We start from the raw sequence: 13,984 nt of genomic DNA, 5'->3' as shown, positions 1-13,984 counted from the left end.
CAAACAGCAGCACATTAATTCGAAAGAGTGACCCAAAGGTGGGTGTCGAAGGGGTGTATTTTTTACGTCGTTTGCATTTCTGGATGTCGAGGTGTAAATCTTCGAATACACCAGACGTCGACAGCTCTACCCCTTAGTGGTTGCAGGCTTACCCTTTGGATCGTGAAAAGCATCACGGTGCTGTTCGTTGGTTCTTGCAGCTCACTGACTTTACATTTACGTATGAGATCAGACCTTTAAAAATATGACCGCGGATTATCTACTGCAAGTATCCATCAAATAAATATTGAATGTCGCTCCATTGGATAATTCTGAGCCATAGGCGGCAGCCGCCGAGCTGGTCAGATCTCATACTTTACTGGTTATTACAGCGTCTGTATCAAGAAACAGATAAAAATCCAACAGCTTTCCGCTAGTAGTGTGGGCCACATGACAAGGCGTTCTCGTACGACTACCGGTAGCATTGCGTCTCTAGTATGCACGATATCGCTACCGCCTTGCTTAGAACGGCGGCGACGGCTCTTTCCAACACCATGGGATCAGCGGGCCTCTTCTCCGGCACAGTCTTTCTGGTGAGAAATAGGTCAGAGGTCAGTGTGAAACTACACATACCATAACCGTAGGCCCCAGCAAGCCTCGGACGAATACGGGGTAGGGGAACCCAAAAAAGAATCAGATGATGCTCCTTCGAACAGAGGGAACACGAAAACCGCAAAGTTTGTGTTCTTTCCGACTAAGTACGAGAGCAACGAGCAGTTTTGGATTTTTCCACCCCGGTATTCATCCAAAGATCCTCTCGGAAATAAGTGAGAATCACGTGCTCGTTCTTAGCGCACTTGATTGGTAGATATTGACAGAATCTTTGAAGACACTGAAATATTACGAGCTGCATTCCAATTCGCGCTGTGGCCCACGTCTAGCACTGCTCCAGACACTGTATCCTCGTGAGTGAGGTCAAGCTACGGTTCATTGCAGCAAGCTTAGAACCGCACAGTCTCGTCGTGCTCGCTACTGCAATTATGGTCGACCCCCCTGCCGCAGTTCGACAGGCAGTGGAGAACTTTGAAGCGCGCGGCCCGTTTAGGGTGGTCCGGCCGCGTCCTACTGAGACTTCCTTCATTTTCAAGTGGGGTGTGCGCGTCGAATATGTGGAGAATGGGAAGAATGTACTTGCCTGGGCGTGCTTAGCTGATGAGGGCTGTCGGACATCAGGGCGCAATTTGATCAAATTACATGGTGGGAAAACTACTATGGCGTCCAAACACCTGCAGCGGCTTCACAAAATAAGCTCCCCTAAAACGGAGTCGGCGCTTGCAACCAAGCGCAAGCGTGATGCCGACATCGAGCACTTGCAATCATCGGTGCTATACTCGAGAAATCCGACCCGGTTACACTTTCTTCTGCAGACTCTACAGATAATCAACAACAACTTGCCGTTTCGATTGGGTGAATATGAAGAGACGAGGCTTATGAACGCGCTGCTGATGAAGGACGAGATGAAAGCCACGATTAATGCAAAGAGAGTGGCGGAACTGATTGCTGAGCTGTATTCGTCGACGAGAAACGAAGTAATTAATTTTCTTGAGGAAAATAAAGAATCGTATCCAAATTTTACTCTGGTCGCGGATTTTTGGACGTGCAAGACGACAGGAGAGAAGTTCCTCGGGCTGAGAGTCTACCTCGTGGACAAACAGTGGCAGTTTAAATCTGTTCTATTGGGTACAAGGAAGTTCAACCCAGCATACGGAGATCGTGACGGCGGTATCATGAAACCATTTAAAGCCTGGCTGGAGCACATGTTCGAGGACTTTGGCTTGAAAGTACGCAACTTCTATGGCGCTACTAGTGACGCTGGAGGGGACGTCAAGTCTATGCTGTGTAAGGAGTTGAACTTGAACTGGGAGTGGTGCTTCGCTCACATGGCTCACGAGGCCACAAAAGCTTCGTGTGGTGTGAATGGCGCAGCAAGCGCCGCCGAGAATCCTGCAATGGCAGACTTTGTAGCAAAAATTGCGAGAACTATATTCCAAATTAAGCACGTCTCAACAATGGGAAATTTGTTTGAGGAGCTGTGTAAGTCTAAGGTGAAGGGGGCCTCGACTCGACTCGTGGGATACTCAACGTCTCGGTTTTTGAGCCTGACTAACGTTTTGGAGAGCATACTTTTGAAATGGCCGGCCATCACTGCGTGGTATGAAGAGCGAGCTCGTCAAGCGCTTCGCGCAGGCAAAAGTCCACCGGAGTTTCCACTCGCGAACCGCCATGACGATTTAGAGCATGTCCTCTCAGTGCTGAAGCAAATTGGAGAGATAAAACGAATTTGTCAGGCTGAGCGCCCCGTGCAGGTTGAAGTGTTAGTGAAACTGTTTTTAGCTCGTATTGAAGATCTCAATCCTGATCATGCTCTACCACACTACAAGTCGACTGATGAAAACCCTCGGTGGATAGCTGCAAGTGACCTCACGCCTCTTGCAGCTAAGACACGACTTCTCCTGCGAGAAGCACTAGACCAACGTTTCTTCAGCAGATACTACAACGATACCAAGTTTGTAAAATGCGCGTTCATTATGGAGATGCAACTGAAGCTTCATCCCATCTACAAACACACTGAAAGGAGTCTGGATCGTGTGATAATTTCGTCTTGTCGACAGCATGGCAAATCCGGCAAAGAAGCTGTTGAGAGAAAAAATGCTGTTAATGCAAAAATACGAAGCAAGCTACTGGAGCTATTCACAGCGGTCATTGAGCCCGCAGACGTCGTTGAGATTCCTCTCGCCCCACCGGTGACACGTGTCAGTAGGTTAGAAGCGGAGTTTGCGTCTAGACCAGCGAGGCGACCAGTTACAAACCATCGTGATCGACGCGCAGAAGAGGAACTAGACAGGTGGATGGAAGATCATGTTGATGTTGAACGTTCAAGTGACAGCACGCCTAGAGAAACAGTGCTCGAATTTTGGCAAAGACTTGAGCACCAAGGTTCTTATCGAATAATTCCAAAAGCCGTCAAAGTGCTGTACGCAATTCCATCTTCTTCGTGTGAGATTGAACGCGACTTTGGTGTTTCGGGAAGCATGGTAACTACGCAGCGCACGACTCTCGCTGATCACAGCATCGACATGTGCTCATTTTTGAATAGGAACCGCGATTTCGTTGACTTACTTCAATGTGAGGAAATTCCAAAGGGCCAACATCACTTACACACACCATCCAGCTTTGTATTTCCATTGGACTCGGACCCTAGAATTACGAAATGAACGACCTGACGAGTGATATTTTAGCCAACTTCGTTTCTAGCACAACACTAGGAGAAGAAGAAGAAACAGAAGAGAAATCTGCATTGTAAATATGAGCATCCGTAATTTGTTCGTTCTCCGTGTGTATACAACGTGTTAACGCATCTGTTTCAGCAACATGTATTGGTAGCATATAACCCCTCTTCATCTTTTTTCTCTGCATCCTAGCTTTCGCACACCTTCCAGTATAGCCAAAACATCATTCTTCATAGCTACGGTGCGACTGATAGCGCTGTGCAGCCAGCTCCGCTCTCTCCTGGACTTGGAGCTGAATCTCGGATACAATAACCCTGAGGTCAAGTTCTCGTGTTCGTGACTGGCGCTGGGAGCGGCGTAATAGCCGTTGGGAATGTGTATCCGTTCTCTGCACTATCCCGGCATTTGGAGGCTGCGGTGGCTGCGACAGCAGAAGTTGTTGGTGCAAGGAGCGGCGAGAGAGCCGCTGGCCATGCGAATCTGATCCAATTCGCTGTAGCACCGCGACATTAGGGGGCGGCGGTGACTGCAAGAGACCCCCCTGCAACTGCGGTAGTTCTGCCAGCGGCGGTAAAGTTTCCTTAGTCTCCCTCTCAATCGTGCTTAAGCGATCTCTCTCCGGCGACGCCGTCGGTGCCTTTTCCTCCACAACGTCAGGTACATCGCTGCCTATGGTTGTAGGCGAATCCGCTGGTACAGACGACATGTTTTGCATGTACGATCTCCACCAGGCTTCTTGCATCCTCTTCTCAAGTTCGAAATCTTCGTCAGTAGCAGGTATATCATCATCTAATTCATCAGCCTTGCAGCCCGGGTTAGCTTCCGGAACCTTTGTCAGTTTGGTCCCCTCAACCACGGCACCACGTACTTCGTCTCTAATGCTCCTTCGAATTTCGCCAGCGGCTGACTGCAAACTGCGATCAATACTATTGCGAGAGTCTTGGAGCTGCGTATGTAATTCTTGTTGAAGACGATAGTTGGCATCAGATCGACAGAGCTCATTATCTTGTTGAGCTTTAATGCGCTGGTCGACTGCTTTTTGAACAAGATCTGCAATAGTACTTTCCAGGACACTTTCGTCGTTTTGTTGGACTTGTCGCTTTGACCGAACACTTAGTTTTCGAACTTGCTCACACAGTGCCGATGTCGCGTCCGCTTGGCGCTGAACTTGCAGATTCAATTCAGATTGCGTGTTTGTAAGAGCTCGCTGCATCCGAGCCTCCAATCGGCGCTCCGCATCGGTTGTTATTTCCATGACCAGGGCCCTTAAAGCTTCACGGCGTGGCTCCTCAGCACTGTCGACGCGCACCAGTAATTCTTGCCGTATAGTGTCGCACACTGTCTGGAGATCCAGCTGCAGCGATGTCTTTATGGAAGACGCAATGCTCGAGGTAGCCGCCTCTACTTCTTTCTGTATGAGAAGTATTGTCCCGTCGTCGGGGGCATCACTGAGGCGAGATGCTGTAACTTTGTCTTCAACGAGCTGTTGAACGTACTGCGATAGGTCGTCGGGGGCATCACTAAGGCGAGATGCTGTAACTTTGTCTTCAACGATCTGCTGAACGTACTGCGATAGGTTCTCAAGGCCACTGTTAACTTTGGCTTCGATCTCTTCAAGCATTTTGTGTACTCCCTGGATCTGAGACGAAGCTTCTCTCTGTGATTCCTTCTGTACTTCTTGCAGTGCGTGAGCAACTCTGTTATTCACGAACTGCTCTATTTGTCCTCCTCGCTCGTCTTGAGCCGTTTGTAGATGATGGAGCTGATCTTGGAGATTTGATTGCGTTGCTGTCAGAGCTTCACCTAGTCTTTCGACAATTGCGCGTTGTTGATCAGTGAGCTGCCTCAAATTGGCCTCTGTCGAGACCTGCATCGCCACCAATGCTGCATTTTGGGCGTGACTGTGCCCTTGTTGCTGCTGCTGCAATGCCACGTGCTCAGCAGCAAGGGTCTGTGTTTGAGCTATAAAGTGCTGGGCGAGACTTGCCAGATGATCAGCAACGCTGGGAGCGAGCGGTAGAGCCGATGAAGATGTCAGGTCTGTCCCCACGTGCTCCACCATCGCAGTTTCGGCGTCTGTCACCTCATTCACTTGACCTGATGCAGCCGCAGCAGCAGCCGCAGCAGCTTGGGCTCGAGTCAGGGCCATCACGCTACAAGATAGCACCGGTTATATTTCAACTGAGTATTGACCTATCACGAAAAAGTCTATTTCTACCACTCAGAAGCTCAGAGAGAGAATACAGGGTGCGGACACGCCAACAAAGACGCGTGTTCACCCCCATAAACCGATTTACAGAATGAGGCTTTAAAACCTCACGAACAGTGTTCGTGAGGTTTTTTATACCCTGTGCTCGTTTCGAGAGCAGTGCTCCCACTGTGTTCGTCCGAGGCTTGGGCCCCAGTGCGACGCTCCCAATGTTATGGGTGGTACATCTTCCAGAGATCTGCCGCCTGTTTTGGACTGATGTCATTAAAGAGGTTTATTGAAAAAACCTTGACGACGTTTTATATTTGACTTGACTTTGACCAAATCGCACTGGGGCCAATTTTACGGTAACAAAGTGATTTTTCTTAAACACACTAAAATAGGAACGACTAAAAATGTGCAGTCAGCCCTTATTGTTCTATGTATCACAAATCAACACCGGCGGAGATGCTCTTTACCGATCTCCCGGGATTCCGGCTTTATTCTGCCCAACATAATTGCGCTTTCTGTAGTAAGGTAATCACATGCTAGATTCTTTTTTCTTTACAAGTACGGTATTCTGCGCCAATGATTGCGATATCTGTAGGTGTATAGTCACAAGTCAATCACATGAAAACGCAATACATACATGTACATGGTAGTAATGCCATGCAAGATGAAATTCAACCTGCTGCTAATGCCACGATATCGCTTAAGATAGCTAAACAGACTGTTTAAAACAGTGATTCCCGACGCTATGGGGCCACGAGTTCCGACACAAGGTAACAATGACGATCGACAATACAATACCACGCCACATCTATACGGGCAACTTTTGATATACTGTATCTTAAAATTCTGACCAAGATCTGTTAATCGTCTTCCAGTAAAACAGACTCTTACAGCACTGTTGTATAGTGTACTATTCATAGTGCAGTTGATTTACCGTCGCTTTGGTTACAGGCGGCCCTACTTCGATACATCTGCAAATGAATTGAAAACAAAGCTAGAAAATAATTCTGCTCATAGAAGCTCTCCAGGCACATGTACATGAACACCCTATTTTTTGAAATAAACAGCCCATCGATATACAACAGCTCTGTTGTTTATTTTATTTTTTTCCTGCTCGCCAACACCAGATCACAGCTGTAATCTGGCATCGTTACTTCGCATTGCAAATTGCAATCCAGCAACGTCCAGGCTGAAGATCACATTCCTCGATTCGCTTCGACGTTCACAAGTGTTCGCATTGGTGGATAAACTCTCAAGCCCCGTGTAGCCCTTCAAAAAGCGACCAGCAAACATGCGCCTCACTTACATACTCGCAATGGTATTCGCGACCACTCTCTACTCCAGCGGGACTGCGCTTCAAGCCACCACGGAGATCACCGAAATGACCAAGAAAACTGCTATCTCGCCTAATACAGTTGTTCGCGGCCACCCGAATGGAGAAAGACAGCTACGGCGTGTCGGCAATGACAAATACGAGGCCGATGAAGAAAGAGGCTTTTTTGGGAGGCTCAGGGAGGTTGTTAAGAGATTGAATGCCAGTAAAGGAGCAGGAAAAACTACGACACAAAAAACCAAGGAACAAACACACACTGACTTCGTGGACAACCTACGGAAAAACAACTATGAGGAATTACTGAAACGCGGCTAGCTCAGTTCCTACTGGCAAAGCGCAGAAGTATACCCACTGACATATTTTATGCTAGCTCGGGATTTTCTGTGAGCTAACAGGGTGTGACACGGCCCCGCCTCAAGTGTGATGCGCGGCCTTCCAGTTCGTGGTAGTAGATCTTACGTTCGTAGATTAATACAACACAGGCTGCTGACTACATCCTTATTTCCATTCGTAAATTGGCACTCTAGAGTACACTCTTAGCATAATGAACCGGTTTGTAGTACGCGCATGCTGTCTTCTGTTTAGTAGTTTCTACTATTTTAAGCCAGCACATCGGTACTTACTAGTAGTAGTATACAGTAGCGCACGGACACCTTCATGAATCTTCATTTCACACAGATTTAGGCATGCAAAAAGACATATTTCCTTGATAAGTCAGCTACTGGGCTAGCATTGAACTTTGGTGACCAAAGGATTAGCTACACGTAATCCTCATCTCTTTCTCTTCGTAAAAATCACATTTGTACACGCAAGTTGGCAATTTCCCTAGTGCTTTCATGTTCATGTAATTCCGATCAATTTGTCTACTGGTGCGAAGAATGCTTGATCTGCGCAAAGCTCGGACTGGGCTCGGTTTGTATACATATCCTTACAGGATGACTATAGCTGGTCTCACAGTTTTAATTGCCCGGTATGCCTTGAGTCCACTATAGAGCTCGGTCAGGACAATTTTTACCAGTATATCTACGTCTCCGTATTTTCGGACAAGCATCATCGGCATAAAACAGGAGTGTTTCTCAACAGCCCCCCCCCCCTCCAGCTGGGATGAGAATTCTGTTGTCGGAAACGGCGTTAAATGTGAGAAAACATGATAGTGACCATCTTACTCGCTCCCAAGTCAAGGAAAAAGTCCGCGGAATTGTGTCCGCGTGTATCTTCATTTCGGATTAATATCGAGTAATATTTAATTTACTACTGGTAGCGCTTGGAAGGAAATCTTCAATTTGGTAGAGTAATACTACTGTATTACCACACGCCAATCCTTTACCGATAGTGAAAAGGAAAAATAAAAGGCAAATAATTTAATGTTCCGTTTATGTTTCAGTCGACCAATGTATGGCACTTGTTGCTGTTCCAACCTGGCACATATGAGACGAGACTAATAATCCAGACTAGATCCAGACTGGTCCAGTCTCGTCCAGATTAAAAGAGCCGCTGGTATTAATCCTAAACAGGGTATACAGATCCGGATAAACGAAGCACATATTAACTTTAGCATTGTTAGCGAATGTAATACTTATAAGACAATCTAAATCACTCTTGACTTTAGTGAAGACACGGGCGCCAATTCGTGCAGGTCATTTATGTGATGCCTCGAGCGTTCACACAGGTGACAAATGTATTCTAAAGGTTTTTATATGCTCCTCTCCACTTCTAGCCGTAGCACATTCGTAGGTACCGGTATCGAAGACATTGCAGCATTTTTTTGTCGACTCGTCCGAGCTGAGGTGCACCAGTAAAGTGCTCGAAGCTCAAAAGCACGTAGATACCACAATTGTAGCTGTCGTATTGTACTCCAACATTGGAGCTGTAAATGTGAACGCTGTAAGATGGCCCCTCTGCTGTTTTACGGAGAAGATGTATCAACTTTTGGGCAGCAGCTCGAACAAATGTGACGTACTTTGAGCTCATTGGGTCGTAGATGTGTACTTCCCGTGATGACGACTGTATCATGATGCTGCACCAATGGTTACCGTTACAGTTGACCGGTATAAGGACCACCTCACTGCTATTCGCGCGCAAAAAAGCAGTGATGTTATCGGTATTGACCGTGATCTCCCCATTGAGAACGATGCCCAAGTGTGATGGATCAACTAGTGTAACGTTTGGATCCGTACCGAATAATTTTTCGGCAACCATGCACATTGTATCATCACCGGCACAACCTCTAGCAGCAAGATCCAAAGCATGAATCTATATCACAAGAAATTAGCATATTAACACAATAAAAATATCCAATGTGAAAAAATAAGGTCGTACCGATTCGCGATTCAGAGGTAATTTTTCTAATTTCTTGAACAAATCGTCACTTCGTTCCACCTCGAAATGTCTTGGGAAGTTGTTATTTAAGTCGACACATTGGATCCACTCTTTTGTTTTGTCGATCCTTGACACTGCTTCCATCGCTCGATGCCACTTCTTCATTAACATGAGCGTAGATGTACTGAAAACTCCAACTCCAGCTACTTCAGCTGCGACATCTTTTTCAGCCAGCCCAACAAACTCACGCTGCGAAGCAGACACTTTAGCGTCACATTTCGAGAGATAATCCCTGGGTAAAACGCGGTGGAGCTGATCTAAATTGATTAAAAGTTTGGAAACTGGTAAACTCGAAATTTTGTGAGCTTTCGGCGGCTTCAACTTGGTCTTCAACCCAAAAACTTGAAATTGCTGCAGAGATTTAGCTGCTTCGTACGTTTCAGACCCGGTCAATATACTTTGGACGGATGATAAGCTCATATTCAAGTTGAGTAGGTTAGAATCCATACGCGTCATTCTGATACCTTTGTTGACAGTTTTTTTTCTTTGCTCTTGGCTTGGTTTTAGGTCTCCCACGAGCTCGGCACGGAGAAATGATCTGCATATCGTTGTCGATTGAATCGACTCTAGTTAGAGATCTGAAAATACCAGGCGCACTTTTAGCAATTCCACTGTATTTATTTCTAGCACTACCGTTGCTTAACGTATCTGGTATGTAGTCGTTGGAAGTCTCACCATTAACCCTGCTTCTCGTACTTAAAAATGTCTCGGATTTACTGAAGGCGGGCTCTAGAGGAAAATTTAAACCACTCTGCTCGATAAAACCCGTGTCTGCTTGTTGCTCATCGCTCAAAACTTCGTACGAGTTGGACACATCATTCCCGTCCAAAATGCTCGTTATCTCTGACAAAGGAGCTTCTATCCTTGGTTGCAGCGGGGCATCCCTGTCCACAATATTATGCTGTTGGTCGACTGGTGCTTCACTTAGCATTGTACACTGAGTGAGATGTTCTTGATGTGTTGATGCCAAGTCACAATCGCCTGTCAATGAAATTAACTCGACAAACCTTTTAGATTCGAAAAGAGATGCCACAATTTTTAGAGCTTTCATTGCCGACTTGTACTCGATCTTTCCAAGGTTTCTCATACCACTGCAAATTTCATTAGCCACAATTTCCGCCTCTCGATATTTTCGATTGCAGTCCCATGTCTGTACTGATGAGCGCGAAATTACTGTTTTAACACGGAACGGAGTAGGCTGTGCATTACTGTGAGCTGGCCGCAGACGCAGATTTGAAAGTAACTAACGAGGATGAAGCATCTTTATTGGGATGACGGTGTCCATCTTCATAGCCTTACGAACGTAGAAAACGTGTCTGCAGGGTAATATCCGGGTGCTCATAAATAAGCACGAGCAGTGCCAATTTTGCTTTTGAATTGTATACTCGACACTTGGCTCATCCAGAGATTCATCTTCGTCCCTATTTCTCCTGATAAATATAATACCCGGAAATGCTTCGTAGTAACTGTAGGATGCGCGATGTTGATCGTAACTATACTGTTCGTATATCAGCTCACAGGCATATCGACTAACCAAATTCGCAATCACTGTCATCTCGTCATCGTATTCCGTATGGTGAACGACAGATACCTTGTTAATTTGTCCATCCAAATATTGCTCGGCTCGAGCTTGATAGAGCATGATAGCTGCTACGCATTCGTCAAGACCCATACTACTGCTCACAACATCTTTGATCTGTTTCCACGACGCCTCCAATCTGTTGTTGGTGTTGTTACCAAGTGTAACAGTGTTCTGCCGTGTATAGGGGCACCACATTTCCTTACAGGTTTCCCAGTTCTTTTTAAAATAGGCTTCAGAAGGATGAACCCATTCTTGATCGTTTGATTCAACAGATAATGGATCGATGATGTAGCTACTTTGCTCCAGAAATTCATTCGGAAGATTCTCGGGTCCTTCATTAAAAACACCACCAGTGTATCTCGAAGAGCTCTGGTTCTGGTATTCATAGCTGCGTCTACCACAGCCGAGCTCAATCATGTGCTTCATGTAGCGTTGATGCTTTTCAAATTCACGTTCACTTCTAGCGTACACCATGAGTCGAATGCAATTGCGTAATTGTTCTTTCTGGTATATACTAAACCCGTAAACTCCACTCGCAAGTTCCTCTACAAGATACTTGATAACGTGAAATTGACATAGTAAAACCGAAACGGACGGAAGTGAGGACTTCAATACCGAAATTTCCGTAAAATTCTTATCAACGATCACACATTGAATTTGAGTCCACTCCGGATTGTTTTCCTTGAATTCGTCAATTGCTGCTTGTAGTGTTTCAGATCTTTCGTTCTTAATTAAGGAATGCTGAGCGAACTGACCCTTTCCGTAGACATCGTGAGCCATAAAAGAAAATATTTTGTACTTTGACTGATTCGTCCCGTGTGTTGCATCAATCAAAAGTACTTCTGGAAACCGAGAGAATTTTCACGCATGTGTGACGTCTGTATTGTTATACAAGTTGCTACTTTCTGAATAAACAAACAAATTAGAGACAGTCAGACATAATAAAATGTTGTACACGATCCTCTTAGCTTGCCGCTATCCATGTCTGTAAAAATCCGCGCAATGTTTCCTGGCTGCTCACTGAAGTCCTTCATCCAGATTTTGAGTCGTTCCACCCGCGAAGTGTTCCCAAACTTGTTGTTTTTCAACGTACGGACCAGGTTGTGGACATCTCGACTTGTCGACAGGCAGTTCGAGTTCTCCAGAATGTACTGGTGAATAGTCTTCTTTTTTGCACCAGCCTGTTGTAAAACATTCACTGTCTCGACAACTTCCGCTGGGAGTGCTAGGCGCGTCTTGGGATAGTAGTTGAACAACTTCACATTGAGATCGTGATTGTGATCGAGCATTGATTTTGTTACACACACTGCCCACTTTTGAGTGTCTTGGTTTATCAGTTTCACGCACGCATTTATCTACGAGCAAGAGAAATATTCCGATGAAGCGAGTCTGTTATAGCGTCAAGTGGTAAGCTGTAGCTCGATTCCAGAATAAATATTCTGGAATCGAATTACAGACTCCCAAGTTCTAAAAGAATAAGCCACACCAGCCTGTACAGGACACTCTATCCGACGGTTTTCTTGACGCAGCCTTTTTCCTTGGCCCCTGTACTTGTATTTTCCTGCATGAGTACACTCGAATCCTTTCGAGTACTGCTCGAAAGAATGTGGAATGTGCGAGCTGGATTCTTGATTTTCGCATTTCGAGCTTTCACCGTTTTATTTGTTCTTATTCGAAACAGCTAAGTGGCAATGGTTAGAAAATTTGAAACACTTGTAGTTCGTATCGCAATTTAGGCAGTACCTGGTAGGTCTGTGCTTCATACTCACGCACAAAAGCATGAAATTCATCCCACGAATCAAACTGGAGCTTTTTCAAGGCTGGTCCAGCACTATGAGAAGGAGGTGATGCTACTAGCACTGGCGACGAAGCAGATTCCACTTCGAGCGACGAATCTTCATTCGTGTTTGCTGAGATATCTCCGCCGCCACTTGAGCTGTCGACAGCCGTTGTGTCTGTTCGCTTTCTTCTGCCAGCAACGCTGGCCATTGCTTCTGAGAGTTCTGGCAAAATGCGTTCGTGCAAGTGCACCTGTCAGTTTTGCTTCTACTCCTGGCCGACTGACTGCACATTATACATGTTCGGATGCAAAACCCAGCGTATAGGCCTTATTTGAAGGTTTTAGGGTAGCATGTTTTCGTGACCAAGTGGTTCCTAGGTTGGAGCAGCAACCACTCTCCCAATGTATACCTTTGTGTGGTTAGTCACACATTTTTCTTGGTAAATTACAGTATTTTGGTCTGTACGTATCCGTAGTTCATTCTGAAGCACTACCGGGATGATTTAACCGAGGATAGCACCAGATACTGAACACCGTGTTGTCAGAGCTCCCTTAGCACTCAACCTGCCTAATCTATTAGCGTTATGTCTAGATCTTATCCGACATCTGTCAATTATTATACCCCATCCAGGGCAAGTTAACACCTTGTATCCGAACGATACTCGCTTCAAACGCGTAAGCGCATGTCGTAATTTACAGCCTACAGAATCACTTGCATTTTGTATTTGCCATGTGTTTCATGTCGGGATAGGTGTATAAATTGTCAGCAGGTTTTTTGGCCAATGTCGTAAGTGATATGGCATTGTGATAGAGCAATCGCCGCTCAATGTCGTATTATCAGCCTCCACTTGCAGTCAATAGGTGGCTGAGGGGGTTCACTATTTTGCAACTCATTTCGGAAAACACATGAAAAAAGGTACGTTAGCTAACTGTAGTGGGCACACCATTACATAAGTAGGTAGATTTAAATTACAAAAGTGGGTGCAGCAGCACACGGCTAGCGTGTGCTGAACTGCACATCCTATTTGGTTGATATATGGGGAGCCAGACCCATTATCAACCAATAAGGATTTGATGTGTATTTGAGTGGTCATGGCAAGCTGCCCTGGACCTAATAAAAACAGAGTTCATTTTTCTTTAGCCTAAGCACTTGGTTTCACTATGTGGAACTTGTACGCTTCCTCATGGCAAGCTGCCCTGGACCTAATAAAAACAGAGTTCATTTTTCTTTAGCCTAAGCACTTGGTTTCACTATGTGGAACTTGTACGCTTCCTCATTGCTACGAGTAAGCTAGTAACGGACACTCTAGGCCCGTTACATTAACCAAACTTTGCATTCAAACACACGAAACTCACAATTCATTAGCTGAAACGCGGCCTGCACGCTCACTCACCATCGTTGTCATTGTCAGCGTCGCTACAATCGCTTTCCTCGCCACGG

The 13,984-nt window shown here is 45.7% G+C and overlaps 2 protein-coding genes across 2 annotated transcripts; one reads left to right on the top strand and one right to left on the bottom strand.

Annotated features, from left to right (window-relative positions):
• Positions 1 to 3,492: 3,492 nt before the first annotated feature.
• On the bottom strand, positions 3,493 to 5,418 carry PITG_12707 (uncharacterized protein; the record flags this gene model as incomplete). The annotated part of the gene is made up of 1 exon (XM_002900068.1): positions 3,493 to 5,418. The coding sequence occupies one exon, from the start codon at positions 5,416 to 5,418 to the stop codon at positions 3,493 to 3,495; it is 1,926 nt and encodes a 641-aa protein (XP_002900114.1).
• Positions 5,419 to 6,760: 1,342 nt separating this feature from the next.
• PITG_12706 (secreted RxLR effector peptide protein, putative) lies at positions 6,761 to 7,117 on the top strand (the record flags this gene model as incomplete). The annotated part of the gene is made up of 1 exon (XM_002900067.1): positions 6,761 to 7,117. One exon carries the CDS (start codon positions 6,761 to 6,763, stop codon positions 7,115 to 7,117), a length of 357 nt encoding a protein of 118 aa, XP_002900113.1.
• Between the last annotated feature and the right edge of the window lie 6,867 nt (positions 7,118 to 13,984).

The sequence above is a fragment of the Phytophthora infestans genome, genomic scaffold (genome assembly GCF_000142945.1).
Source record: "Phytophthora infestans T30-4 supercont1.27 genomic scaffold, whole genome shotgun sequence".
NCBI classification, from domain to species: Eukaryota; Oomycota; class Peronosporomycetes; order Peronosporales; family Peronosporaceae; genus Phytophthora; species Phytophthora infestans.
This window is presented reverse-complemented; position numbering and strand designations above follow the sequence as displayed.